Source organism: Heterocephalus glaber, unplaced genomic scaffold (genome assembly GCF_053883595.1).
Source record: "Heterocephalus glaber isolate CG9 unplaced genomic scaffold, H.glaber_assembly_v1.0 deba00001072, whole genome shotgun sequence".
NCBI lineage: Eukaryota > Metazoa > Chordata > Mammalia > Rodentia > Bathyergidae > Heterocephalus > Heterocephalus glaber.
In genome coordinates, this window is record NW_028258189.1 from 6249917 (window position 1) to 6277273 (window position 27357).

The 27357-nt window shown below is 49.8% G+C and overlaps 2 protein-coding genes across 9 annotated transcripts in view; both read left to right on the forward strand.

Moving 5' to 3' along the window:
• Nucleotides 1–965: 965 nt before the first annotated feature.
• Nucleotides 966–14163, forward strand: Zbed1 (zinc finger BED-type containing 1). 5 transcript variants are annotated; one of them, XM_004867318.3, is made up of 2 exons: nucleotides 966–1102; nucleotides 10730–14163. In XM_004867318.3, exon 2 carries the CDS (start codon nucleotides 10756–10758, stop codon nucleotides 12886–12888), a length of 2133 nt encoding a protein of 710 aa, XP_004867375.1. In that variant the 5' UTR covers nucleotides 966–1102; nucleotides 10730–10755; the 3' UTR covers nucleotides 12889–14163. The 5 variants fall into 5 exon arrangements, with proteins under 5 accessions (XP_004867375.1, XP_004867373.1, XP_087066081.1 ...); XM_004867316.3 differs by having other exon boundaries at nucleotides 970–1102; nucleotides 10727–14163; XM_087209955.1 differs by lacking the exon at nucleotides 966–1102 and adding an exon at nucleotides 1269–1551 and having other exon boundaries at nucleotides 10727–14163.
• Nucleotides 975–27357, forward strand: part of Dhrsx (dehydrogenase/reductase X-linked) — a 123797-nt gene continuing 97414 nt past the window's right edge. Inside the window, exons 1-2 of one of the 4 annotated variants that reach the window (XM_004867319.3) lie at nucleotides 975–1102; nucleotides 25572–25679. In XM_004867319.3, coding sequence (XP_004867376.1) covers nucleotides 982–1102; nucleotides 25572–25679 — 229 coding nt within the window. In that variant the 5' untranslated portion in view covers nucleotides 975–981. Of the gene's footprint in view, nucleotides 1103–14345; nucleotides 15050–25571; nucleotides 25680–27357 lie in introns of those variants that run through there. The other 3 variants (XM_087209960.1, XM_087209958.1, XM_087209959.1) reach the window with 3 other exon arrangements.

Genomic DNA, 27357 nt, shown 5'->3' on the forward strand with positions numbered 1-27357 from the left:
GGGTCCTGGCCCAGGCGAGGGGAGGGGGTGCGGGGGTAGAATCGGGGTTCTGGGGGGTCTGGGGGGTCCGAGGTCCCAGGGGCATTCGAATGGAGGTCCGGGGGAGGATGGGGGGATCTGAGATTCCCGGGGACCAAGCCACGCAGGGAAGGGACCAGGGCAGGCGTTGTGTGGTGTCGGGGGTCTGCGTGCACGGGTTCAGGTGGGCGTGGGGGATCTTAGGTCCCCGGGGCTCCAGGAGGGACCTGGGGGGGACTGGTGGTCTGCAGGGGATGCAGGGGGGCTGGGTGGGGGAGGGGTGCATTTGGGCTGGGCGGGGGTCCCCCGCGGAATGGGGGGCTTTGAGGAACCCACGGTATCCAGGCCGAACTGGAGGGGGGGTTCGTGCTTAGGGGTCACCAGGTGGGGGTCGGGGGAGGACTGGGGGAGGGGCACGACGTCCGGGGTGATGCGGGTGGGGGTCCAGGTGACATCACGGTGGTGAGGACCTGGGGTCTTGAAGGTCGCCAGGGGCTCAAGACGAAGGGGGAGGGGCCTGAAGTCCCTGGGGTAACCAGGCAGGGTTCAAGGGCAGGGGGAGGGGCCAGAGGCGGGGGGGGGGTTATGGGGGTCCAGGCGGAGACCTGGTGGTGGCCTGAGGTCCAGGGGGGCACCAAGCGGGGTTCACGATGAGGGGGGGAGGGCCCTGAGGTCCGAGAGTCACCAGGCAGGGGTGGCGGGGAAGGGCTTGAGGTCGCGGGGTATGCGGGTGGGGGTCCAAGTAGGGCCCGGATGTGGTGGCCTGAGGTCCAGGGGGGCACCAAGCGGGGTTCACGATGAGGGGGGAGGGGCCTGAGGTCCGGGGGTCACCAGGCAGGGTGCAGGGGAGTCGGGACGGGGCCCGGCATGGGCGTGGCTCGGAGCGTGGGCGTGGCCCGGAATGGGCGGGGCTGGGGCAGGCCCCTCCCCGCTGCGGCCCGCGCAGGCTAGGTGGGCGTGGGCATGTCGCCGACTCGGTCGCCTTTGTCCGCGTTGCGGGCGGCCCTGCGCGTCTACGCGGTCGGCGTGGCGCTCCTGGCGCTGCAGCTCCTGCGCCGCTGCCGCGGGGGCTTCTCGCAGCCAGGTCGGCGGGGCGCGGGGGCGCGATCGGGGGGCGCGCGCAGAGGGGGCGCCACGGGGACCCCGGAAGCGGGGCGGGCGCGCGCCGGGCTTGGGGACCCGGGTGGGGGCGGGGTGGCCGTGACGCGCGCTGGGGAGGAGGGGCCTGGGGCGTCTGGGGGGGTCCCTGCGCCCCGAGTTCCCCCGCTGCGCCCCGGCTGCGCGGGGCCGGGGTCCGTCCCGGAAGGGCCCCCCAGACCCTCCCACGGGACGCGACCGAGCCCCGGGGCCCCGCGCCCCCGACCCCCGAGCCTCTGCCCCCCACCCGGGAGGACGGGGCTGCGCCCGGAAGGAGGCAGCGCGGGGCCCGGGGAGCCACGGCGGGTCGGGGGGGTGCTCCTGGCGCGACCCCGTCTCTGCGTGCGAACCCCGCGGCCTCGTAGTTCGGCGTCTGACGCTCACAATGCGGCGAGTGTAGGTTTACGACCGGCTCCCGACCGAGGGTGTTCGGTCTGCCCGGGGAGCCCAACTGACAGCTGCTTCCTTTTGCCTGGTCGCACTTCTGGGGCCTCGGGTCTGCTGGGCGAGCGCCCTGAAGCCCAGCTGCTCCCAGGCCTTTGCACGTTCACCGTGTGTTCCTGCGATTCTCCCTGGGCCCTTCCTGCCTCGGCCTCCTCGGTAGCTGCGAAGGCCCGGGACAACTATTTTTCAAACTGGAAAGAATGCTTTCCGCTGATAAAGTCTTCCAAGGCAAAGCGCGGGGCCTGTAGCTCTCAAATCCCCGCCTTCGCCCCGAGCATTTTGCAGGCTGGATTCTGGTGGAGAAAGTGTTTTCCTCCTCTGCTCCTGCTCGGGGAGGGTCCCGGGCCGCACCTTTAAGAACTGCAGCTGTTGCAGGAGTAGAGGTTTCTAAGTGAGCTGTGCTTGCTCAAACCCCGCCAGAGGGACGAGGAATGCTTCCGTTTCACAGGAGCTGAGCTGTCTGGTGTCTGGAGAAACTGAATATTTTTTGTTGTTGTTTTGTTTTGGAGTAAGTGAGGGCTGAAAAGAGAGTAGGGAGCCATTAATTGTTCCTGCAGGCCGCGGGCAGGCCCAAGCCAGCAGTCTTTCGGTGAAGCCTAATGCCAGGGCAGGTGGGCGCTATTTAAAGCCGCCGGCAGTGCCTGGATTATGTTGCTTGGGGAGAGGGACCCCTTGTCCTGCCCAGGGAGCGTTAAACTGAGAAATGAATTTAATTCTGCAGACTTAACTGTAGCAACAAACCAGAGCGGAGAGTTTGGAAAACCTCGTGTGTGTGTGTGTGTGTGTGTGTGTGTGTGTGTGTGTGTGTGTGTGTTTGTGTTGTGCCTTCCAAACTGGGGCTGCCTTGTTCTTTCCCGTCTGTAGATCCGAAAAAACAAAATTTTATAAAAAATATGTGGTGGTGCTTTTGAGCCAGGCCCGTCGGTAACACTCAATCCCGGAAGGCAGGGCTGAGCAAGCCCTGTAGGAGCAGACAGAGGCCTCACTTTGTGCGTTGCTCGCTGAATTTAATTCTTTCTCCTGCCTCTTCGGACTGGAACGGATTTGAGTGACCCCTGGGAGAATTTTCTTTACATTTCGCTGCTGCTGGCGGGCCGGCTTCCTCTCCTTCAGAACCTGTTTGCTTTTGAGTTGTAGGCCTCGGGCTTCAAGATGTGTTTTGCTTTGCCTCAGCTGGGGCTCGGAAAGTTTGAGCTTTGCCCTGGGTTTGGAATTTAACCTTTAGTAGAGGGACGCTTCCTGGTGGCACCTTGTGGGGCCCTTTGCATTTTTGCTTCTTACAATCAAAACGAAAGGAGCCTGCTCCTCAGACCTTTGGGCTGTGTCCGTTATTTGCTGTGTGCACAGCTTACTTTTAATTTTTTTTTTAATCTTACGTGCGTGTGTTTGGGACATACTGAGTACACGCAGCCTGGGAGATTTAGCTTCCTAGACCTACACCACCCGGATCCTTTTGTTTCGTCATCCGTTGTGCAAAGTAGACGAAATTTATAACTCGCTTCTAACGGGACTTTTGCTCACAGCTCTGGGGAAGATGAAGTCCTTGGGCTTTTGATTCCATTTGTGTGGAGCCTGAACTGCATCTCTATCCGTTGCTCATTTACCTTGTCAGAAACAAAACGAATTCAAAGTATATTGAATGCTCAGAAGTAATAGTAACAATCCAATTGCGTGCAACTACCCGAGGCACATAGATTTTCTTTCTTTTTTTTTTTTTTTGCAGCCCAGCCCTGCATTTTATTTTTAGTCGACTGCTGACATCTGTGTATCCTTGAAGGCCGAAGCGTGAAGTTTCATACATGAACCCGTTGGGGAAGGATGGAATTGAGATGCTTGTCATGTCAGCTGCTGTGGTTTTTTATTTTTATTTTTTCCAATGAGACTTTATTTCATATTTTTTACAATTTTCTTGTAGTACTGGGGTTTGAATCCGAGGCCTTTCTCCCTTGGCCCTTTTAATATTTTTTTATTTTCCTATGTTTTTATTTCCCTAAGTTGCCCAGGCTGGACTAGAACTTGAGGATCTCAGACTTCTTCATCATGGAACTTTTGACTCTGACGGGAACTGCTAGGACCCTGCAAAGACCTTTTATGTATGTGGGTTATCCCAGTCCACACCTGCTTAGAAGTCCAGAGAGAAATTTAGGAAGGACGCGACACATTACATCACAGTGACAACATCAAGCCCAGGGATCCTAGCCCTCTTTGGAGGCTGACTCAGGAGGATCTTGACTTGGATCCTAGCTTGGGCAACTTAGTGAGTTACCAAGACCCTGTCTCAAAGTTTAAAAAGAAAAGTATGTGTGTGTGTGTGTATATATATAAATAAAAGAAAAAGGCTGGGGATCTAGCTTAGTTGGAAGGCCCTTGGTTCAATCCCTTGTACTGCAAAAGAAAATAAAGGAATAACCATAAGCCAATTACATGTTGCTGCCCGCAATATATACACTTACATTTTATATTTGATTTTATTTAGTTTTTGGCTGTGCTGGGGATCAAATCTAGAGGCTCACATGTGCTGTGCCCACACTGTACCCCTCGGGTCCTATGTTACACTTTTTTTGTGGGAAGTTCTTTTGAGACAGGGTCTCACTATGTAGCCCAGGCTGTCCTTGAACTCACAGTGATCCTCCTGCCTCAGCCTCCTGAGTGCTGGGATTATTGGCGTGCACCAGCAGGCCCGGCAATTTTTAATTGACAAATAATAGCTGCATATATTTTCAGGATATGACGTGATGTTTTGATGCATGTATACATTGTGGAAGAGTTAGTAGTTGTGCTTATTATCTTATTTGTAGTGAGAATTTCCCACTTCTTGGTCATACTGCCTTTGATTCCCACAGAAAATAAGGGGTTCCCCCAAGAGCTTTTGCATATGTTGGTTCTACCAGTTGATAATTCATCTTATTAAAAAGCAAAACAAATTTAAGGCATATTTAATACTTTATTTAAAAGGAAAGTAAAGGCTGATAGCATTTTGCTACCAAATATCTATACTTACTTTAGTATTTTAATTTTCATTGAAAAATAAAAATTTTGTAAAAGGAGTAATCTAAAAATATAGTGAATGCTTAAATGAAAAAAAAAGTTTTTTTAAATTAAAAGACATCACCACGAATCCCCTCAAATCCCCCCCGGCTGTGCACACCCTCCTCCCGCTGTCCTGGCCACCGTCCGCAGCAGCTCTGGAGTCCTCTTTCCTGAGGGTCTTTAGCTGCGCCATCCCGGCTGCCTCGATGTCCCGAGTGGACTCAAAACGATGACCTTTCCCGGTCATCCTGACCTTGGGGAGGAGCACGGTGCCAGCTGCAGTGACTCGGGTGGAGGAGGACACAGCGTCGTGTGTTCATGAGCTGCCTTTCCGCTGAACGGCAGCAGTCACCATGTTTCTGATCACAGGCGGTGAAGCCCTCAGGAACGAGGACCCCAGAGCTGCTGCGGGCAGTGGCCAGGACAGCGGGAGGAGGGTGTGCACAGCCGGGGAGGATTTTGAGGGGGATTCATGACCATGGGTCTTACAATATCAAAGTTTAAAATATAATTTAAGCATTCACTGTATATTTCAATCAGGCTAAGACCTTCACACTGATCCAAAATTCGAGACGTTTAAAACATTTTTGCTTTTAAAATTTTGGAACAGGCCATTAAGTTGCCCAGAGCAGGCTGGGACGTGCTGTCCTCCTGCGTCAGCCTCCCAAAGTTCTCAGATGCAGGTGTGCACTCCAACTCCCAGCTTCCGAGTTGCTTGCTTGTTATTAACATACTTATTTTTTGCACCAGGAATCAAACCCAGGGCCTCACGAATGCTATGCACATGTCCTACCTGTCAACTACACCCTTCATCCTACTGTTTCACTTCCAGCTGACCAACGGTAATTGGATACGGTAGCCTGGCGTGGTGGTGCACACCTGTTATCCCAGCACGTGGGAGGCTGAGACAGGAGGATCACACTGACTTCGAGGCCAGCCTGGGCTACATAGGGAGACCCTGTCTCTGACCCCCCCCCCCCCAACGCATATGTTTACAGGGATGTAGCTGTACTTAATGGGATGTTTTCAGACCGCTGTACGAAGTGCAACGATGAAATCAAGCTGAAATGCATCCTCAGTTGTTGTTTTTTTGTGGTTAGAATTCTACACTTCTCGATCGTAGAAGCTTTGATTCTTGCAAAATTACGTATCTATGTCTGTGTCTGTCTGTCTATAAATATGGACCGCAGTGAGCTCTTATTTCTGTGGGTTACACCAGTGGACAAGTGACTTTGGTAGACGTCAAAGGAGAAACTTAGGCTATCATTAGGAGTTTATCTAACAGGAACAATGACAGGCCAATTGCATGTTTCTAAACACAGCGTTTGGTGGTGCTTATTAATTGTAGCACTTTTTCACTGAGACCTAGCATACGTACGGGCTGCCCTGCAGCGTTTCCATCGGGAAAGACTGCATTCAGTCAGTAGCTGTCCTCACAACCTACTTACCGTTTTTTTTGGTAGTGAAAACATTGAAAATCGCGACAGCAGGTTTTTCAAAGGTTAGTATTTTATTTTTTAAAATCTTTACTTACGTAAACAATGAAAACAAAACTTAGAACTTGCGGAGCATTGTTACGAAGGAGAGCTGATGCGATGAGCGATCGATCCTAGAGCCCGTTCCTTGTGTTGCAGTGCGGCTCGGTGCCGTGTGAGCTGTTGTTTTTGAAAGAAAAAAGAAATAGTTTGCAAAGGAGAAGGAGAAAGTGGGCATGAGAGTGGACACAGGGCTGGGCCCGGCACGGGCGCGTCCAGTGCTTCTTCCGGAAGTGCAGTCGGTATTTCCGATCTCCTCTGTTCCCTTTACTCACTTTTCACATCCAGGATCTTGAGGGTCTGTGCTTTCAGCGGCTTTGAAACCTGAGACGCGTTATTGTGAACCTGCTGCGGTCACATCTCCTCGGGAATATCTGGAAAATCAAGGGTGTGGAATTAGAAATCACAGGGAGGACCCGACCAGACTCCCAGGAGTCCTGGGCCAGAGTTGCCCATGGAGGCCAGACCGGCCTGTAGGCTGAGGCAGGAGGACCTCAAGTTTCAGCTCAGCCCGGGCAACTTGGCGAGACCCTGTCTCAAAAGTACAGGAAGGGCTGGGGATTGGCACGTTCAACCCCAGTATTGAAAAAGAAAAACCCAAACCACGCCGCAACTGTTGAAAAAACAAAACTTCCCTCCAGAACCTGTTCCAGCCAAATACTGTCACTAGTAACAGCAACAAGAAGCATGGGGTATAGAATTTTTCTCTGACACCAGGAGGTCTTTCCATGAAACAGTGATGGTAATAAATGATGATGAAACAATTATTAGAGGTAAAATTTCCCCCTGGTGCCGTGATCACTTCCTGGCTAAAAATAATGATAATAATAGTAATAACAATAACAATAGTAATTGTTAGTATCAATAGTAATTGATAATGATGGAATATAAAACTTTCTCGCATCTCTTTCTGCAAAATAATAACAGTAATAATAATAATAATAATAATAATAATGAAAGCCAGGGATTTAGCTCAGTGGCACTGTGCCTGCCTCGCAAGCATAAGGTTCTGAGTTTGATCCCGGGTAACAACAAGAAAAAGCAATAATAATGAAGAAGAATTGAATACAAAAGGCCCTTTCAGTCTAATAATAATAAATGACAATAGTGAATAATATATTTATAATAAATATAATAATAAATACGTAATATTTGGTCGTGCATGGTTATATTTATATAATTACATACTATTATATAGTTGTTGTTGTTGTTGTTGTTACTAGTTTTTGAGAGAGGGTCTGGCTATGTAGTTCAGGCTGGCCTGGAACTCACAGACATCCTCCTGCCTCAGCCTCCTGAGTGCTGGGATGACAGGCGTGCACCACCTTGCCTGGGCTGTCAATAATTGTTGAATATAAAATTCTTCAGGTACAGGAATCTTTTTCAACCAAATCACTGCAACAGTAGTAGTAGTAGTAGTAGTAATAATAATAATAATGACAATAATAATAATAATTGTATACAAATTTTCCCTGCAGGTCCTGGGATGTCTTCCCATCAAATAATGTTAAAATTATGATCAAATAAAAGGCTGTGCCTCCAGGGGCTGGAAGCTGTTTCTGCCAGATAAGAAATGATAATAATTGAATACCGATCTTCACTCTGGATCGCAGGATATTTTTGCCAAATAAAAATAATAGGGATTATAAATGAACATTGAATATAAAACTTTACTCAAGGTACGAGAACTCATTTTTAGTTGAATAATAAGTGAATATAAAATTGCTCCAGGCCCCAGGGCATAAGAGCCAAATAATAACAATAATAATAAAGTAACTGAATGCAAAAATTTTCTCCACCTCGCAGGAAGAAAGATAATAACAGATAATAAATAGATTATTAACAAAGATAAGTCAACATACATTTATTTAGTTAGTTAGTTTTTGTATTTTTGAGACAGTGTCTGTTTGTAGTTCAAGCCGATTCTGAACTCACCGTGTAGCCCTGGCTGGCCACAGACTCACAGTGATCCTCCTGCCTCAGCCTCCCTAGTGCTGGGATAAGAGGCGTGGGCTACCACGCCCAGCTTCAATAAATATTTATTTTTTAAAAATTGTTATTAGCCCACGTTTGTAGTACACAATGATTACCTTCATCATGGGGAGTTGGTGTGTGTACTAGCACATTTTAATTCTTTTTATATCCCTTTTCTCCCCCTATTAATAAATAGTTATGGATTATAAAGCTGCCTTCCCTGTATGCAGAGTAGCTGAGTAATTATAATCCCAGAATATAAAAGTACTTCAGGTTCCAGAGCTTACCAGCTTAATAATAATAAGAATAACAACAGCGATAATAATAAACAGTAACCGAATATAAAACTTTCCTCTGGGTACCAGGAAGTCTCCAGTCAAGCAATAATAAAAATAACCATCAAGTACAACATTTCCTCTGCCTACCAGAAAACGACAGGCACAGTAAATCATCAAAATCAGATACAGAACTTGCCTCCGGGTGGGTAGAAGGCCATTTTTTTGGCAAAATAGAAATTAATAGCAATAATAATAACTATATGTAAAACATTTTCTTTTCTAGTCAAATAATATTAATAATAATTGTAATAGAAGAAAGGGCTATATTCAATAACAACTGGGGTCTGGAGCAACTTTACTTTCCGAGTACCAATAATAATAAAAATAGTGATACTCGTAGGGAATGATGATTGAATAGACCTTTTCTTCTAGTTACCAAGACCTCTTTCCCAATAGTAATAATAATACTGGTAATTATAAATAATAATAATAATTATTATTTTTTGGTACTGGAGATCGAACTCCTGTCCTTGCGCTTGTGCAGCAGGCAGCGAAACCACTGAGCTAAATCCCCAGCCCATATATATTTTGCCTTGTTAAAAAAGCTTTTTTTTTTTGGTACCGGGGATCGAACTCGGATCTTGGTGCTTGCAGGGCAGACAGCGAAACCACTGAGCTCAATCCCCGACCCATAAATAATTATTGAATCTAAATCTCTCCTCAGGTACCCATCCCTTTTATTTATGTATTTATTTTGAGACAGGGTCTCACTGTGTAGCTCAGGCTGGCCTGGAACTCACTGTGTAGCTCAGGCCGGCCTCGAACTCACGGCGATCCTCCTGCCTCAGCCTCCCAAGTGCTGAGATGACAGGCATGCGCCACCTCGCCCGGTCCAAACACCTCTTAGCCTAATAACAGCAATACTAGCAATAACAATTATCGACTGAAAGTTTCTCGCTGGTACCAAGACCTCTTTCAACCTAACAGCTACAACAACAATAACTGTAACAATAATCGATTATGAAATTATGGCAGCTCTGGGGGTCTGCTGATAAACAACAACAATAATAGATAATAATAACTGAAAACAAAACTCTTCTCCGGCGAGAAAGACCTGTTTCAACCCGGTGACGCCACCACCGTGCGTAATAACTGAGTCTAACCGCCCCCCGCCCGGGTCCCTGGCCCACAGATCTGTTCCGCACAGCTGCTCTGGGGTCCCCTCTGGCCCCGTCGCACGGCCAGGTGCGGGGCTGGCATCCTTGGGAGGAGCCATGGTGACCCCCGCAGTGCGGATTCCCGGAGGCCTCGGGCGGGGAGCAGGGGCCAAAAGCCACTGGGTGCAGGATGTGGTGACACCAGCACACCCACTGACCCCTGGGCTTTTGAACCACACACATTTATGTCTGGAGGCCAGAAATCCCCAAGGAAGGCGTCTGAATGTTCAGATGTTTCTCCCATGGATCTGGGGAACCGGCCACCTGGGGCTCCCGGGGAGACCCTCCTGCCTCTGCCTGCTGCCGGGGCTCCAGGCGGCCCCATCACTCCCCGCTCTGCCTCTGCCTCCATGCGGCTGCTGCTCTGTCTCTCGGGAGGAGTTGGATTTCGGCTTCACCCCGCCTAAGACCCTCGGGTTAATCGCACCTGCATGGTCCTTATTGCCAAGCAAGGTCCTGCTGCACGCGCATTTCTGCGAGTGCAGGGAACTCTTCCACCTCCCGAGGGCCTTCCTGAACTTTGACTCGGCTGGGCCTTTCTCCTCGCCTCCCCTCCGGGGTGCTCCGTGCTCAGCTCAGACCCGGCAGTTTTCGCCAGGGCTTTGTTTCCCAGCCTCAGCTTTGACAGCCGTCTTCTCAGTGCCTCTTAGCCAAGCGCCCGGCTTCCGTGACGCTGGGCCCTGTGCCCCTGAGCTCCCGGGGCGTGGACGGGGATGGGGGACAGCTGGCCGCCCTGGCCCCGTGGGCTCCCCCGGGCAAGCAGGTCTCGCTCCCAGTGATTGCTCCCCCAGACCTGCTTGCTTCTCCCTGAGGACTGCTTGGCGCCTCTGGCTGCAGGGCGGTGACAGCAGGCAGCCCCTGCCCGGACAAGCTGTCCTTGGCAGACGCGGACAGACACCGTCCTGCATGGAAGAAAGCACAGGCCTGCTAGCCACACCACCCCTCCGCTGCCTGGCCACTGGAGCAAGGGCTCGAATCCAGCACGCAGCTCCGCCTGCTCACGTCTGCATCCCACACGCTGCCGCCTGGGTCCCCCGTGCGCCCTGCGTTCCCCCAAGCGCCTTCTGACCCTGTTTGTCTCGCTGCTTCTTAGCAGGTGCCCACGCCTGAGCCCACGCCAGGATGGAGGCCCGAGCGCCGGATGGCTCTGCGGCGGACCTCAAGCTGGTGGCTCACCCTCGCGCAAAGAGCAAGGTCTGGAAGTACTTCGGCTTCGACACCAACGCCGACGGCTGCATCCTGCACTGGAAGAGGATCTACTGCCGCATCTGCATGGCCCAGATCGCGTACTCTGGCAACACCTCCAACCTGTCCTACCACCTGGAGAAGAACCACCCCGAGGAGTTCTGCGAGTTCATCAAGAGCAACACGGAGCAGATGCGGGAGGCCTTCGCCACTGCCTTCTCCAAGCTCAAGCCGGAGGCCTCCACGTGCGGCCCGCAGACCCCGCCCGATGCGGCCATGGCGGCTTCGGCAGGCGTCAAAGCCGGACACGGCCTGGACAGCAAGAGGCAGCACGACCTCTCGGCCGCTGTGCTGGGGCTCATCTGCGACGGGCTGTACCCCGCATCCATTGTGGATGAGCCCACCTTCCGGGCACTGCTGCGGACGGCTGAGCCCAGGTATGAGCTGCCGGGACGCAAGTTCTTCACAGGCAAGGCCATCCCGGAGCGGTGCGCGGTCGTGCGCCACGCGGTGGCCAAGGAGCTGGCCGAGATGCCCTGGTGCGGCCTCTCTGCCGACACGTGGACGAGCCACAGCCAGAACCGCACCTACGTCACGCTGGCTGCCCACTTCCTGGCCGCGGACACCCCCGGCTGCCTGGCGCTGGGCTCCCGCTGCCTGAAGACCTTCGAGGTGCCGGAGGACAACAGGGCGGACAGCATCACGCGGGTGCTATACGAGACCTTCGTCCAGTGGGGCATCAGCTCCAAGGTGGTGGGCGCCACCACGGATGCAGGCAGGGACATTGGCAAGGCCTGCTCCCTGCTGGACATCGCGGTGCAGATGCCCTGTCTGGCCCACACCTTCGAGGCCGCCGTCCAGCAGGCGTTCCGGCTGCCCAAGCTGGCCGGGCTGCTGGCGCGCTGCGGCCGGCTGGTGGAGTATTTCCAGCAGTCCCCGGTGGCGCTGTACATGCTGGGCGAGAAGCAAAAGCAACAGGGCTCCGCCGCGCCACGCATGCTGCGGAGTGCCCGCGTGGGCCGCTGGGGCAGCACGCTGGGCATGCTGCAGCGGCTGCAGGAGCAGCAGTTCGCGGTGGCCGGTGTGCTGGTGGAGGACAGCAACAACCACCACCTGATGCTGGAGGCCGCCGAGTGGGCCACCGTGGAGGGGCTGGTGCAGCTGCTGCAGCCCTTCCAGCAGGTGGCCGAGGTGCTGTCCGCCTCCAGGTACCCGACCGTCAGCATGGTCAAGCCGCTGCTGCACATGCTGCTGACCTCCACGCTGACCGCCAAAGACACAGACTCCAAGGAGATCAGCATGGCCAAGGAGGTCATCGCCAGAGAGCTGGCCGGTGCCTACCGGGAGCCGCCCGACGTGGACATGTTCCTCAACGTGGCTACCTTCCTGGACCCGCGCTACAAGCGGCTGCCCTTCCTGTCGGCCTTCGAGAGGCAGCAGGTGGAGAAGCGTGTGGTGGAGGAGGCGGAGGCGCTGCTGGAGAAGGCCAAGGACGGCTCCTTCGAACCCCAGCCACCGCCCGAGGACAGGGTCTGCCCGGCCGCGGTGTCGGAGGAACCTGCGGCCAAGAAGCCTGCGCTGGCCGCGTCCAGCAGCATCATCCACGACATGCTGGCCGAGATCTTCTGCCAGACAGGTGGTGCGGACGCACAGGAGGAGCGGCACGCGCAGGTGCTGGAGGAGCTGAGTAACTTCAAGTCGCAGAAGCTGCTGGCCCTGCACGAGGACCCGCTGCGCTGGTGGGCCGACCGCCGCGCGCTCTTCCCGCTGCTGCCCCGCGTGCTGCAGAAGTACTGGTGCGTGGCGGCCACCCGCGCGCCGGCCCAGCGCCTGTTTGCATCCTCCGCCAACGTGCTGAGCACCAAGCGTAACCGCCTGTCACCGGCCCACGTGGACCAGCAGATCTTCCTCTACGAGAACGCGCGCTGCCAGGGCGGCAGTGCCGGGGTGGACGCCGAGCTGGAGGAGGAGGATGAGGGCGACTGGGGCGTGGACCAGGAGCAGCTGGACCCTCTGGGGGACACTGGGGGCGGTGGCTTCTTCGGAGGGAGGGATGCCAGCCTCCTGTAGGCCTGGGGAAGGGTCTCGGGGTGCTGGCTGCCTGACACCCCAGAGGCAGCCCCAGTGCAGCCACAAGAAGGAGCAGAGAGACGCACGCCGGAGCCAGGCAGCAAGTCTGGCTTTCCCTGCTTGCTCTGGGCACCCAAGAGGGGCACCCCGAATGCCCCCCACACGAGCTCGGGGTGCCCCTGGGATCCTTAGGGTGTAAGGCCAGCAGAGCTTGGGTGGAGGACTTTGGATGGACGCTGAGACCCGCACGGAACAGACAGACAGCTCAAGGAGGGAGGGAGAAAGGGTTTTGCAGAAGCACAGAGGCTTTGAGAGTGTTTTGCAGAAGCACAGAGGCTTTGAGAGGGGTGTGCAGAAGCACAAAGTCTGAGAGGGTTTTGCAGAATCACAAAGTCTGAGAGGGTTTTGCAGAAGCACAGAGGCTTTGAGAGGGTTTTGCAGAAGCACAGAGGCTTTGAGAGGGGTGTGCAGAAGTGGGAGGGAGGCTCGGAGAGGAAGGAGGCGGGTTGGGGTTCTGGTGTCAGCGCCAGCCGCAGTGTGAGACGCGTGTGGGACAAGCGCTGTAGCTCTACACCCGGTCTCGCCCCAGAAGGGTTTGGGATGAGGACAGGGCCGGCAGGCAGCGGACAGAGGCAAAGCTGCTTCCCCAGCAGAGCTCAGCGGGAAGATCGGAGGCGGGGGTGGTACCTTTGTGGCTGTGTTGCTGGGAAGCCCTGTCTCTCCCCCGCCCTGCGGAAATCCGTCCCGTGCAACGTCCTCCGAGCCTTGGTTTGTGGCCCTGGCTGCCCAGGCCGTGGTTTCATTTTCCAAGAATCCTTTCTTCCCCCCAGGGTGAGAGTGGCAACCCTCCCTACGTGCGGTGCGGCGTCTTGAAACTCGCTGAAGGCCAGCTTTGCAGCGTAGAGGGCCAAGGCGGGACATCCCAGGCGCCGTAGATTTTCAAAAGGAAGCGATGGAAATTTTCTTGTTCCCCGAGATGTGGAAAGGAGAAACACCAACCTACCCTCCTTTTTGAAGGGATGTCCCAGCGCTCTGCGAGGCGGAAGCAGGGGAATCTCAAGTTGGAGGGCAGCCTGGGCAACTTCTGCAGCTCCCTAGGAAAATGAGGATCGCCCCAGCCAGCTGCCTCTCTGTCTCTCCTCTTTTTTTCAAAAAAAATTTTTAAAAAAAACCTACAGTCACTAGCACTCGCCTTTACCTTCTCTTGCGTCATGTAATGCTTTAAAAATTGACTCCTGTTCCGTACACCGAAGAAATAAACCAGCTGCTAACGAATGCATCTGGCGTGTTTGCATTTGTATGGTCTTTCCTTTGGGCAAACGTCTGACCTTGGGAGAGGATTTTTGCCCTTGTGAGACGCAGACATCTTCACAGCAGAGTAGTACTCCACGGTGTGCAAATAGCACCTTTCCTTTATCCATTTATCTGCTGCCAGACACAGAGGCCGCTTTCAAGATTCAGCTGTTTAGTTGTGCTGCTGTACATGGGATCATTGGAATACGATGCCTCTTAAGTCTTGGGGAAGATAGCTAGAAGGGAAACAGCTGGGCTGAATAGAATTTCTGGTCTTGGTGTTTGCCGCAGTCTGCAGGCCGATCTCCATGGTGGTTGTACGGTTTCCACCCCACCTACAGCGTAGAAGGGTCCGGGCGTTTGTAATTATTTCATGTCGCGATGCTACTGCGCCATGAAGCAGGATAAACTCGAGCCGTGTGTGGGGAAATGGCTGCACCTCGAGACCGTGCCGTGAAGTGAAATAAATCAGACGCACGCGCTTCCGTGTCGCGTGGTTTCTCTCCTGTGAGAATCACGAAGTGTCAGTGAAGAGCAAAGCAAAAGAGAGACCATGGCGTTTGCAGATGGGGAGGGGACCGGGAATGGAGGGAGGGGGCTGAGTCCCGGAGGTATGGTCTTCTTCCAAAGTGCATTTTCAGGACGTTTCTACGTATGATTCCGCATCTCCCTCCTACGTGTCTGTTATTTCTTCGATCCCACCTCGTCATGCTTGAAAATCTGTTGGGGGAAACATCGACAGTCTTGTTAGCCCAGCACTCAGGAGGCTGAGGCAGGAGGATCACTGTGAGTTCAAGGAGACCTGTCTCAAAAACCAAAAAAACCCAAATAACAATAATAAGAAGAAAAAGGCATGAGGATGTCATAGGTGAGATATGAACACTACCGTTTTATGCAGGAGACTTAAGCATGTGTAGATTCTGGTTACGATAACCCGGAGATGTATTCATTTTTTGTGGAACTGGACAAAGCTAACTGGGTTTTCCCTGAAGGACCTTCAGGCTTGTCAAAAGTTTTCTTTTCTGTGTTTGGTTTTTTGAGATAGGATCTCACCATGCAGCCTGGGCTGGCCTTGAGCTCACAGTGATCCTCCTGCCTCAGCCTCCCGAGTGCTGGGATGACAGGCGTGCACCACACCCGGCCACAGCAGTTTCTTACAAAGACACGTCCCGTAAGCCGTGCCTGCACTGCACACATGTGTGTAGGGATACAGAGATGTTCACAGAGATGCTTGTGTGCGTGCGTACACACGTGAGCATTGCTGGTTGCATGTGTGAGCTCACATGCGTTTCCCACTACCACACATGTGTTAATGTGGATCTCTGAGGTGTGTGTGTGTATCTGCATCACAGTGCATATATGTGTGTGTTGTACAGTACATGTGCATATTTATGTAATTCCTAGCACAACATACACCATGTGCATATTAGTGTATATTTGTGTCTGGATGTGTGTGTGAGTAGACATCACAGTATATATGTGTGTCACTGTGCATATTTATGTAATTCCTACTGCCACTCACACATACATGTTAATGTGTATTTGTTGTGTGTATTGTGTGAATATGTATATCACAGTATGTATATGTCTCACAGTATTTGTGTGAGTGCATGCATAGATAAGAGTTCTCAGTACCATACACATTAATGTATATTTGTATGTAGACATACTTACCCGTGCGCAAACAGTGTGTATCATAGTTTATATGTATAAAGCCATAGTGTGTTTATATGCCTGCATAATAGTCCCAGTATGGCACACACATATACATTTATATGTAGCTGTATGTGTGTAAATGTATATATCACAATATATCTATGTATCACAGCATGTATATATGCGTGCACATATAATTTTTAGTTCTACACATACGTGTATTTGTATATAGGTGTATATGTGTGAGCATAAATATATCACAGTATATATGTGTGTCACAGTATGTATATATGTGTGTATATAATTCCAAGTACTATACACACATATGTATGTATTTGTGCATGGAAGTATATGTGTGTAAATGTATGTGTCACTGTATATATGTATGTATATATATGTGCATATATACAACTAGTATGGCATACACACATAAGTGTGTTTGTATATATGTATGTAATATATATATCACAGTATATATATGCATCATGGCATGTATATGTTCATATATAAAATATATAATTTTTCAGTACTACACACATTTGTATATAGGTATATATATGTATAAATGTATATTTTACAGCATATGTATGTATCATAGTATGTATGTATGTGTATATATAATTCCTAGTATTATAAACACATATATGCATGTATTTGTATATAGAGGTATATATGTGTATGAATATATATATTGTAGTGTATATCTATATATCACAGTATCTATATGTGTGGATATTTAATTCTTAGTATATATATGCATGTGGAAGTACATAAGTGTACAAATGTATGTATCATAGTGTACATGTCACAGTATGTGTGTGTGTGCATATATATATAATTCCTAGTACCGCGCACGTATACATGCATGTGTTTGTATATAGGTGTATATGTGTGTGTAAATGTATATGTCATAGTGTAAATGTTCCAGTATGTACAAGTGTGTACACATACACCTATGTAATTCCTAGTACCACACACACATGCATGTTTATACGTAGGTGTGCATGTGTGTAAATATATATATCACAGTATGCACATCTATATATGTGTAATTCTCAGTACTGTGCATATGTATATATGAATGTAGATATACATATGTGTGACATGATATATATATATATATATGTACACACATACTATGGACAAAATCACAAATCATTTTAAGATCATAATTGGCTTCATTTTTGATTGTGGGATTGGCAGCATTCCATTCCATCCTAGGAAGTAGAATAAATACTCCTCTGGGCTGGTTTTAAAGAGAAGATGGCTGAATAGAGCAGAGAGAATTGGGGGGGGTGGCACAGGCCTGTAGTCCCAGCCCTTTGGGAGGCTGAGGCAGGAGGATTGCAAGGTGGGACCTAGCCTGGGTAACTTAGTGAAATCCTGTCTCAAAATAAATAATAATAATAATAATAATTAATAATGTGATAAAAGGAGTCAAGATGTAGCTCAGTGCAAAGGCTCAGGGTTTCATTCCCAGTACCACAAAAATATATTAAAAAGAACCAAATGGCAGACTGGCCATTTCCAGTTTCCTTTCCTGGAGAGGCAGGGACACGGAGATGGAATAATAGGAAAATCAATGATCAGTGTGGTGTTAGGCATCTTTACCTCCCAGTGACAGAACACTTGGGACAACCAGCTTAGAGGAGGAAAGGTTTAATGTGACTCATGGTATCAGAGGGTTCAGTCCATGATCGGCTGCTCCAATGGCCTCAGAGGGTTCAGTCCATGGTCGGCTGCTCCAGTGGTCTCAGGGGGTTCAGTCTATGGTCAGCTGCTCCAGTGGTCTCAGAGGGTTCAGTCCATGGTCGGCTGCTCCAATGGTCTCAGAGGGTTCAGTCCATGGTCAGCTGCTCCAGTGGTTTCAGGGGTTTCAGTCCATGGTCGGCTGCTCCAAGGCAGGAACATAATGGTGGATGGGTTTGGTGGTGGAAAGATGCTCACGTGGTGGTGGCTGGAAAGCAGAGAGAAGGGAGAGACCAGGATTCTAATATACTCTTCCAGCCCATGCCCCCCAATGACATCACTTCCTTGCACTAGGCTTCACCTCTTAAAGGCCCCATACCACCAGGGACTTGGGCCCAAGTCTTCAACATGGTCCCTTTGGGGGACACTCCAGACATAAACCAGATGACTTGGGGTTCCTTTTAGGACTCAGGCAGTGGGAACGTCACTGTGAGGCACGTTGGGTGACCCTGCTTGGGTCCTGTCTGCTGAGTTCTAGGCAGGAGCATTTCAGTTTGGGGAAGGGAAGTTTGGTCTGTCTACCAGCTCGGGCATCACACAGGGTCCCAAAGCCACGGCTGGATTCCTGTAATTTTTATGTAGGACACACAGCATTGTTAGCTCATGACTGCATGAACAGAGAAAAACAAGACAAGCCAGGTAGAGGGGCACATTTTTGCAGTCCCAGCTACTGGGGAGGCTGAAGCAGGAGGGTCCCAAGTTCAAGCTCAGCCTGGGCAACCTGGCTCCTGAATGAGACCCTGTCTCAAAAGATTAAAAGAGGCCTGGGGATGGGGCTCAGTATGAAGGCGCTGGGTTCGATAACAGAACGGCAAGAAAAGAAAGAAAACAAAAGAAAAAGAGAGAGAAAGAAAGAAAGTCAGGATTATTCTGGTTCTGATTATTGGGTTCTATGCTCGTCTGATTTATGTGATTTTGTACTTGCCTCCCCATCCGACACAGGGAGAGAAAACTCTTTATTTTGTTCAGGTAGAAAGGAAAGGAAAACTTGTATTGAAGTCTTCATTAGTGGCTGGGGGAGTAGCTCAGTGGCCAGTGCCGGCTTAGCCCTGGCTTCTAATCGTAGAACTGGAAAGATGAAAATGATGATGATGATGATGATGATGATGATGATGATGATGATGATGATGACAAAAAGAAACAGGACCATCCGTGGCATTGGACACACACACACAGAGTTGTTGCCCTGCCCACTCCAGGCTGGGACTGGGATCGCTCTTGCCTGGTTGCTGGATTCTTTTCTTTTTTTCTCTCTTAATTCTCCGTATTTGCAGCTCATGAAGTTCCCGTTCATCTTTGGGAGTGGGTGGATGCATGTAACAGCTCAACGATTCTTTTATTTCCCTTCCTTGTGTCCATTTTATTATCATTATTATTGTTACTGTTTTATATATATACTATATAGTTATTACTGTTATATATGTAACTATTATTACTATTACTATATAAAACATATTTGTATATTATATAGTATATTATTACTGTTACTATACATACAGTATATATACTCTATATAATTACTGTGACATAATAATTATTATTACTGTTATTTAGCTCTTGTGTGTGACGTATAATGTTTACGTTCCTCGTGGGGAGTTGCCATATCTCAATTTGTTTTACATCCCCTCCCTTCTCCCTCTGTCTCATCCCCTTTGCAAAAGACCTGCTTCTCTGCCTTCTACTCATCCTTTATTTTGCTTTCATTTGTACTTTGCCTCATTCCAATGGGAAAAGCCTTACGGTATTGAAGCCATTTTGTCTGATTTATTTCCCTGACCCTGTGTGTCCTGGGTGCATCCATTTTCCCACAGATGTCATGCCTTTATCCTTGTTTGTACCTGAGTAGTATTCTGTTCAGTGACATCTCTGGATATGGGATTCCCTTTTCTTTTGAGACATGTTCTCCTTATGTAGCCCAGGCTGCCCTTGAACTCCCGGTGATCCTCCTGCCAAAGCCTCCTAAGTCCCGGGATTATAGATGTGCCACCACACCTGGTACGATCCCTTTTCTTAGGAATTTAAGCCATATAAGTTCACATAGGAGTCAATGTCAAATAAACTGCTGAATTACAGCAAATAATGTCATGTAGTGCACAGTTATCCAGCTCATGGGGACTTTACTTTTTGCATTCGGCCTAGAAATGCAAGCCAGTACTTTCCCTTTTTTGTCTTCCTGTTCTTTTTTGTGTGTGGTATTGGTGATTGAACCCAGGGCTTTTACACTGAACTACATTCGCAGTCTGTCTTTGTTTTTTATTTTGTGACAGGGTCTTTCTAAGTCACTGAGTCTCCCAACCTGGGCTGGAACTTGTGATCCTCCTGCCTCAGCCTCCAAGAGTGCTTGGGGTCACAGGTGTGCTGGTATTTCCTCTCTTCTGTTCTCCTCCTGTCCCCTCCCATCCTCTCCCCTCTTTTCCTTTTGTTTCCTTTTCTAAAGGCCTGGGAATATAGCACAGTGCTAAGAGGATTTGCCTAGCAAGTATGAGGCCCTGGGTTCAATCTCATATCTCCCCCTCAAGACACACACACACACACACACACACACACACACACACACACACTAAAAAGAAAACAAAACAAAAAACAAATGTTTTTTGTTCTAATTGACAAAGCGTAATTATAAATATTTGGAAAGTACCATGCAAGGTTGGACACATGTATTGTAGTGGGATTAAATAATTGTGGCTATGTCTTTGTTACTTTCTTGTCCTTGAGACACAATACCTGACACCCACAATGCTCAGAAGAAAGGTTTATCTCAGCTCAGTCTGTGGAGGTTTCAGTCCATAGTCGGCTGGCTCGAAGGCAGGGCCACATGGCAGAGGAGAAACAGTCCATGGCAGGGCAGACAGGAGGCAGCAGCCTCCCTTTCCCTTTTATCCCACTCAGGGTGTAAGATCATTGGTTAGTGCCACCACACCCAGAACTATGCTGAACCAATCAGTGGACTGATTTAGGAGGCTTTAGGGGGCCATCTAGACATGAGCCATAATAAGCTAATTAACATATCCATCACTCCTACTTATTTTTGGGGGGTTGAGCAGTCTGCTCTTGGGCTGGGTGTCTCACTCGGGAAAACACTTGCCTGATATGCGGGAGGCCCTGGATGCTGTTCCTAGCACCACAAAAACAACAAGTAGGAAAACTACACTCTGTTATCCGTTTTTAAGTTATATAATACATAATTACTCTTCTGGAGGAAAGAGCTTCATACTCGTTTAGTTTATTTGTGATACTGAAGACGCGCTGAGCCCCATTCCCAGCCCTTTCTTAATTTTTTATTCTGAGACAGGGTCTCGCTAAGTCACTCAGTTGCCCGGGCTGGGCTCAAACTCATGACTCTTCTGTCTCAGCCTCCCAGAGTGCTAGGATAACTGCTGTGCTCTACCATGTTCCACTGGAAATTTACTTTTTTTTTTTTTTTTTTTTTTTGGTACTGGGGATTGAATTCGGGTCCTTGCACTGGAAATTTACTTTTTTAAAAAATTGAAGTGTGATACTGCATTTCTTCAAGAGTACATATTGCTTACATGTATCCATACGTGGGATTCATGTGCGTGATCTCAGGTGCTCACCATTTTTTTGTGTGTGTGGTGAGAACTCTACTCATCCAGCCATTTTTGGTAGCAGAATCTGCTGTGATCAAGTGTGGCCCACAGTTTGCCCATCAGATCTCATCCACAAATGACAAAATCCCGCCTTGTTTTTGGCTGCATAGTATTCCATGATATAAATGCAGTGCATTTCCTTTATCCATTTCATGGACAGACACGAAGGTTGGTTCCATTTCTTGGCTTTTGTGAACAAGGCTGTGTAGACTCTGAGTCCATTTCCTCTAGATCCAGACCCCATGGCTTATAGCAGCCACCCCAGTGTCACATACGATCACATCCCCGGCGGCCTTGGATTCTCATGGGAGCTTGAACCCCACTACAGTGAGCTGTGCCCTGAGGCATCAGGCTTGCATGCTGCTTTAAATCATCCCCATGCCACCCTATCCCTTCCACATGCAGGGAAATTGCCTTCCAGAAAACCGAGGCCTGGAGCCCAAGAGGTTGTGGGCACAGATGGCAGGTTCCCCAGCTGCTCTTCCTTGGGGCTTTAGCTACAGCCGACATCCTGCCTCTTCTGGACCTGGGGACCCACTCCGAGTGTGTCTCAGTCCATGTCCACTGCTGTAACAAATCACGCAAATGCAACATAGTGCTGCATGCCTGTTATCCCAGCACCCTGGGAGGGTGAGGCAGGAGGATCGCCAGGAGTTCAAGGCCATCCTGAACTACACAGTGAGACCTTGACTCAAAACAACCAAGATCAACCAAAGACTTTGGGGGGGTTGGGCTGAGATTTGCTCGAGTCCGGTGACCCCCGAGGGCTGCCAGCTCTCCCTCTGCTCCCATTTAAACAGCTTCACCGGGAAACAAACCCCCTCGCGTACAACACACCCATTCGCTTGTAGAATTTGGGGCTGTTTGATTCTCATCATACGACCAACATCGCTATGCAATATTAAAACATTCCCTTCACCCACAAAGAAACCCCTGTTCTCACGGTCGACCACTAGCCCCCTCCCCACCCCATAGCAACCCCAAATCCAGTTTTTATCTCTGTGGATTTGCCTATTCTGGGTGTTTCAGGTGAACAATGTACTCTATGGTCATTTGTGTCTTCCCCGAGCATTGTATTCTAGGTGCACCCATGTAATAGAGTAAGTCGGCACTTGATACTTTTTTTGCTCTTTTTATTATCATTTTGTGGTGCTGGAAATTGAACCCAGGGGCGTTGTGCTTGCTGGGAAAGTGCTCTATCCCTGCACTACACCCCTAGTCCTGCCACTGAGCTACATCCCAACTCCAGTATGGCATTCCTTTTTTATGGCTGTATAGTATTCCATCACATGACTGTTTCACATCTTGTTCATCCACAATGGATGTTGATGTTGTTCTTACTGTTTAGCCATTACAGGTGATGGTGCTGTGAGCTATTTTGAGCAGACTCATGTTTTTGGTTCCCTTGGGGATTTTTCCCGTGGGTGGAATTGCATGCTGGGTCGCCTGTACATCTGTCTTCAACCTTCTGCCCTGAATCCCCTGCCCTCCAATTGAAAGTCTTTCCAGTCGCTTCCTTTAGGGATGGTGTCGGAGTGAGCTGCTTGCTGAGTTTTGTCCCAGCGGAGGGCTCCTGAATGTAATCACTCTGTTATCCCAACACTCGGGAGGCTGAGGCAGGAGGACCCCTGCCACTTCAAGGCCAGTTACACCGTTTATTCAAAAGCCCACCTCTGCCACCTTTTGCCCTTTTCTTCATTTCCGCCTGTACCTGGCCTGGTGCTAGGCTCTCTCCTGTTTCCCCTCCGTCTGAATTACAGATGCTTTCTCGCACTTCACATCCAGCGTGGCAGGCTGCGCTCGGTCCCTCTAGTTAGCAGAATTTCCTCGGCTAGCATCACATTGGAATCTTTTCTCACAAGGGATAGAATTAATCTGTCCAGTTCTGGGGAAAAAAGAGAAAATTCTGTGGTAAATAACGGGTGATCAAAAATGAGCTGAGTGCTTATATTTTTGAAGAATTTATTACCCTAAAAGACCCATGGCCATGAATCTCCGTAGAATTCTCCCCCGGCTGTGCACACACTCATCCCACCGTCCTGGCCACTTCCTGCAGCAGCTCCGGAGTCCTCTTTCCTGAGGGTCTCTTTTGTTTTGTTTTTTTTGTCTTTTTGAGTCAGGGTCTCACCATGCAATTCAAGCTGGGCTTGAACTCACTACGTAGCCCAGGCTGGCCTCGAACTTGAGGGAATCCTCCTGCCTCAGCCTCCAGAGTGCTAAGACAGCCGGTGTATGCCACCGCTTCCAGGCTTGGGAGCTGTTCATTTCCTGTCTTGTTAACTTAGGAAATTCTGGAATTCTCTCGTTTTTCTTGCTTAATGTTGATTTGTTTTTTTGTTTTGTTTTTGGTTCTCCTGTCACACACATTGTGTGGGTGCAGACAGAGATATTTATTTAGCTTTTCCTCTTTGACTCTGTGTCTCGTAGCGACTTCTGCGTGCCAGTGCACCGGGGACCCCGTCCTAAGTAACGACAGCGGCAGTCGAAGCGATTTTCTGCCGTGTATCTTAACTTCAGCGGGAATGTTTCAGCGTGGTCTTTTGATGAGGAAGTTTGCCTTAGGACTGAGGACTGTGTGTGTGTGTGTGTGTGTGTGTGTGTGTGTGTGTGTGTGTGTGTGCGCGCGCGCACCCGTGCGTGTGTGTAATCAGCATCTGAATAAATATATTTACCTTTATTTGTCTATTTATTTTGGTACTGGGAATCGAACGCAGGACCTTGCGCTTGTGAGGCAGGGGGCAGAACCACTGAGCTAAATCCTTGGCCCTATTTACCTTTAAAAAATAAGCCAGGTGTGGTTCTGCACACCGGAGAGCCCAGCACTCTGGGAGGCTGAGGCAGGAGGGTCTCAACTTCCAGTCCAGCCTGGGCAGCTTAGCAGCTTGGTGAGATCTTGTCTGGAAGTAAAAGATTGAACAAAGCCCAGGGACACTCTGGGTTCAATCCCCAGTGCTGCATAAAATAGCATACATAAGAGAAAAATTTTAAAGAAGGGCTGGGGTTGTAGCTCTCTGTGAAGCTCCTGGGTTTTTTGCACAAAAACACCTGAATAAAGTAAGTATGTGAGCACACAGGCGTCCAACAGCGCCCTACCCAGGGTCTTCCTCTGCTTCCCCGTGGACGGCTGTGTGACTGTCCGCCTCGCCTCGGGGTCAGCAGGGCGCCCTGGGAAACCCATCTTCATGTAGTTTTTGGTGACAGTCGGGTTTTCTCGGGAAAGAGAATTTTTCGTGAATTCATGCGTGTGTCCAGAGACAAAAATCAAAGCACTGCACACCCAGTGGGTTTTAAAATTTTAATTCTTGCAGCACTGGGGTGGAACCCGCCCTGGCCAGAGAAAATTTGTATTGTGACCCTGGAAATTAAATGTGTAGCCTGACAAAAATGCATATATCGGATTGTCTTGTACTCTCAGAATCTGATACTGCCTCATGCAAGTTAATATCGAATACTCTGCTGTCCAGTAAGTTGTGACCTGTGGACCTGGTGGCCCACGCCCATCATCCCAGCACTCAGGAGGCCGAGGCAGGGGGATTCCCTGGAGTTCAAGGCCAGACTGGGCTACAGAGCCAGACCCTGTCTCAAAAAAGAAAAAACCAACGAACAAAAGAGTCCTTATCTGTGTGCATTGATAGAATTGTCTACCGAGACCCCAGCTGCAAAGAGCCTCAAGCTACTGAGCACGGTGTCCGTTTCCCAGTTTCCAGCATTCAGACCACGACCAGGGTGCAGGCCATAGCAGCGTAGACTTCCTATTTAATAAAAAATCCCAAATAGACGTTCAGATCTCCAGACTGCAGAAGAACCGTGACGAGCACACGTGTTCAACAGCAGTAGATGGCAGCTGGGTTAATTTTCTGCCTGCCGAATCCCCCCTCGCCTCTGGCCTTTTTTTTTTTTTGTGCCTGGGGTTTGAACCCAGGGTGTTTTCATTGTGCTCCCTCCCCTGCCCCTGTTCTGTTTTATATTTTGAGACAGGGGCTTGGAGGCTGGCCCTCGAGACCCTCCTGCCTCAGCCTCCCGGAGTTTGGGGGTATCAAGTGTGCAGCCCCGGTCCCAGCTCTGTCAGGAACTTTCTGCAGATTCCGGGTGCAGAGGGCAGAGGCAGCTGCAGCCCCCAGGAGACCCTGTCTCAAAATAAAAAATAAAGAGGGGCCGGGGATTTAGCACAGTGGCTCCGTGCTTGCCTCCGAGTGCAAGGTCTTGAGTTCGATCCCCGGTACCGGAAATAAAATTACATTAAAATTAAAATAAACAGCTGGGCCCGGGGCTCAGTGTGCAGGACCCTGGCCGATCCCCAGTGCGGTGCAACAGGACACGAGACAACAACGACAAAACGCCACAATCTTAGTTTCGATTCTTTGCCTTCCTCCTCAGGTTTCTGCCCACAACCGGACCGCGTGGCAGTGGTGACTGGAGGAACGGATGGCATCGGCCTCTCCACGGCCAGGCTGCTGACCCGACTCGGCATGCGCGTGGTCATAGGTGCTTATTCCTGCCGTTCCCCCTGGGGTTTTCTTTTGCGGTTGCTGTTTCCAATTTGTTTGTTTAGGTATAGATTCATGCAGCAGTAGGGATTGATCCCGGGGCTCTAGCACTGTTCTGAGCTCTGTCCCCAGCCCTTTTTATTCTTTTATTTTGTGGCAGCGTCTCGCGAAGTTGCTAAATTACCCAAGTTGCTAAGCTGCCTGGGATTGGCTTGAATACGGGATCCTCCTGCCTCAGCCTCCTGGACTGTGGGAATGTCAGGCGTGCATCCAACCATTCCATTTCCCAGCTGCTCATATTTGCTTACTTCTTACTGCTCCGAAATAGCGCTTTGGTTGGCGTTGCTTTCCCAGCATTTCCTTCACGCAGTGTCATCTAAACTTCTCACCGAAGCTTTGTGTCTTTGACCAACATTTCTCTTACCAATATGATCCCATTCTGGTCTTTGCTATGAGTTTAATTTTTTTAGATTTTACTTATCCGCAAGAGCAGTCCATCCTTGCTGGCAATATCTGCCTTATTTCACTTGGCATGTTATTCTCTAGGCTCATCTCCCTTCTCCCAAAGGATAGGATCCCGGCCTTTTTCCGGGCAGCATACTATTCTACCATATCTGTGTAACACAGTTTCTTTGCGCACTCGTGTATCGATGGGCCTCTTTGGTTGCTCTCATTTCTCGGCTCTGCTGGGCGGTCTTGCAGTGAACACAATATCAGTTTGACAAACAGATTACATTTCCTTTGGATAGAAGCCGAGGAGAGAGATGGCTGGGTCCTGCTCGTGGTATTTCATGACCACTTTTCGTTTCACCGACTATTTAAAGAATGTTTAGAATTCCCAGCTTACGCGACCGCACAGGAGAGGTCGTCTTGGGTATAATTCTGGTTCCTGTTTTGTCACTGGTGGCAGGGACTTTTACAGATGAACTATGCCTCTCTGGCCACTCGAACTTCCTTTCTGTCATTGCTGGCTTTTCCTATGCAGAGCAGTTCTCAGAAGCCTGAAATCCAATAACCATAGCACCACGTCCTGTTTCCTTAAGGAAGTCAGATATGGAAATGACCTCTGAGTCCTCTTCCTGATGTCCCCTGCTCCCGACTCCTCTGAGCAAGGGACAGTTCAGATGCTTCTTCTGCCCTTCCCCGCAGGAAGTGCTTTGCACTGTTCCATCTCACACATCTCCAGCCGGGGCCCAAGACATTTCTGGTTGCATCAGTTTTCACCACACCTCTTCTCCGCTGTGTTGTCTCAAAGCTCCTGTCCAAAATCACCCCCAGACTCCCTTTCATTGGAAAGAGTTCTGTAAAAAAACAATTTGGGGGCACTTAGTGATGACTCAGGATGCATCACAAAGAATAAAACGAATCTCACATTAGACAGAAGGTCTTTTGGCTTCTTAGTAAGAATGTACAGGTTAAACAAAAATATATTTCAACAGCGCTCACAGATGGTCTACAGAGCAGTGGTTTGCTAATTGCTTCAGTGAGCTTTCTGTCATGTAGAAGGACTCAGATAGAGAAAAACAAAATTTTACTTGGGCCCACAGTTTCAGAGGGTTCAGTCCGTGGTCAGCTGCTCCAGTGGTCTCAGGGGGTTCAGTCCATGGTCGGCTGCTCCAGTGGTCTCAGAGTTCAGAGAATTCAGTCCATGGTCAGCTGCTCCAGTGGTCTCAGGG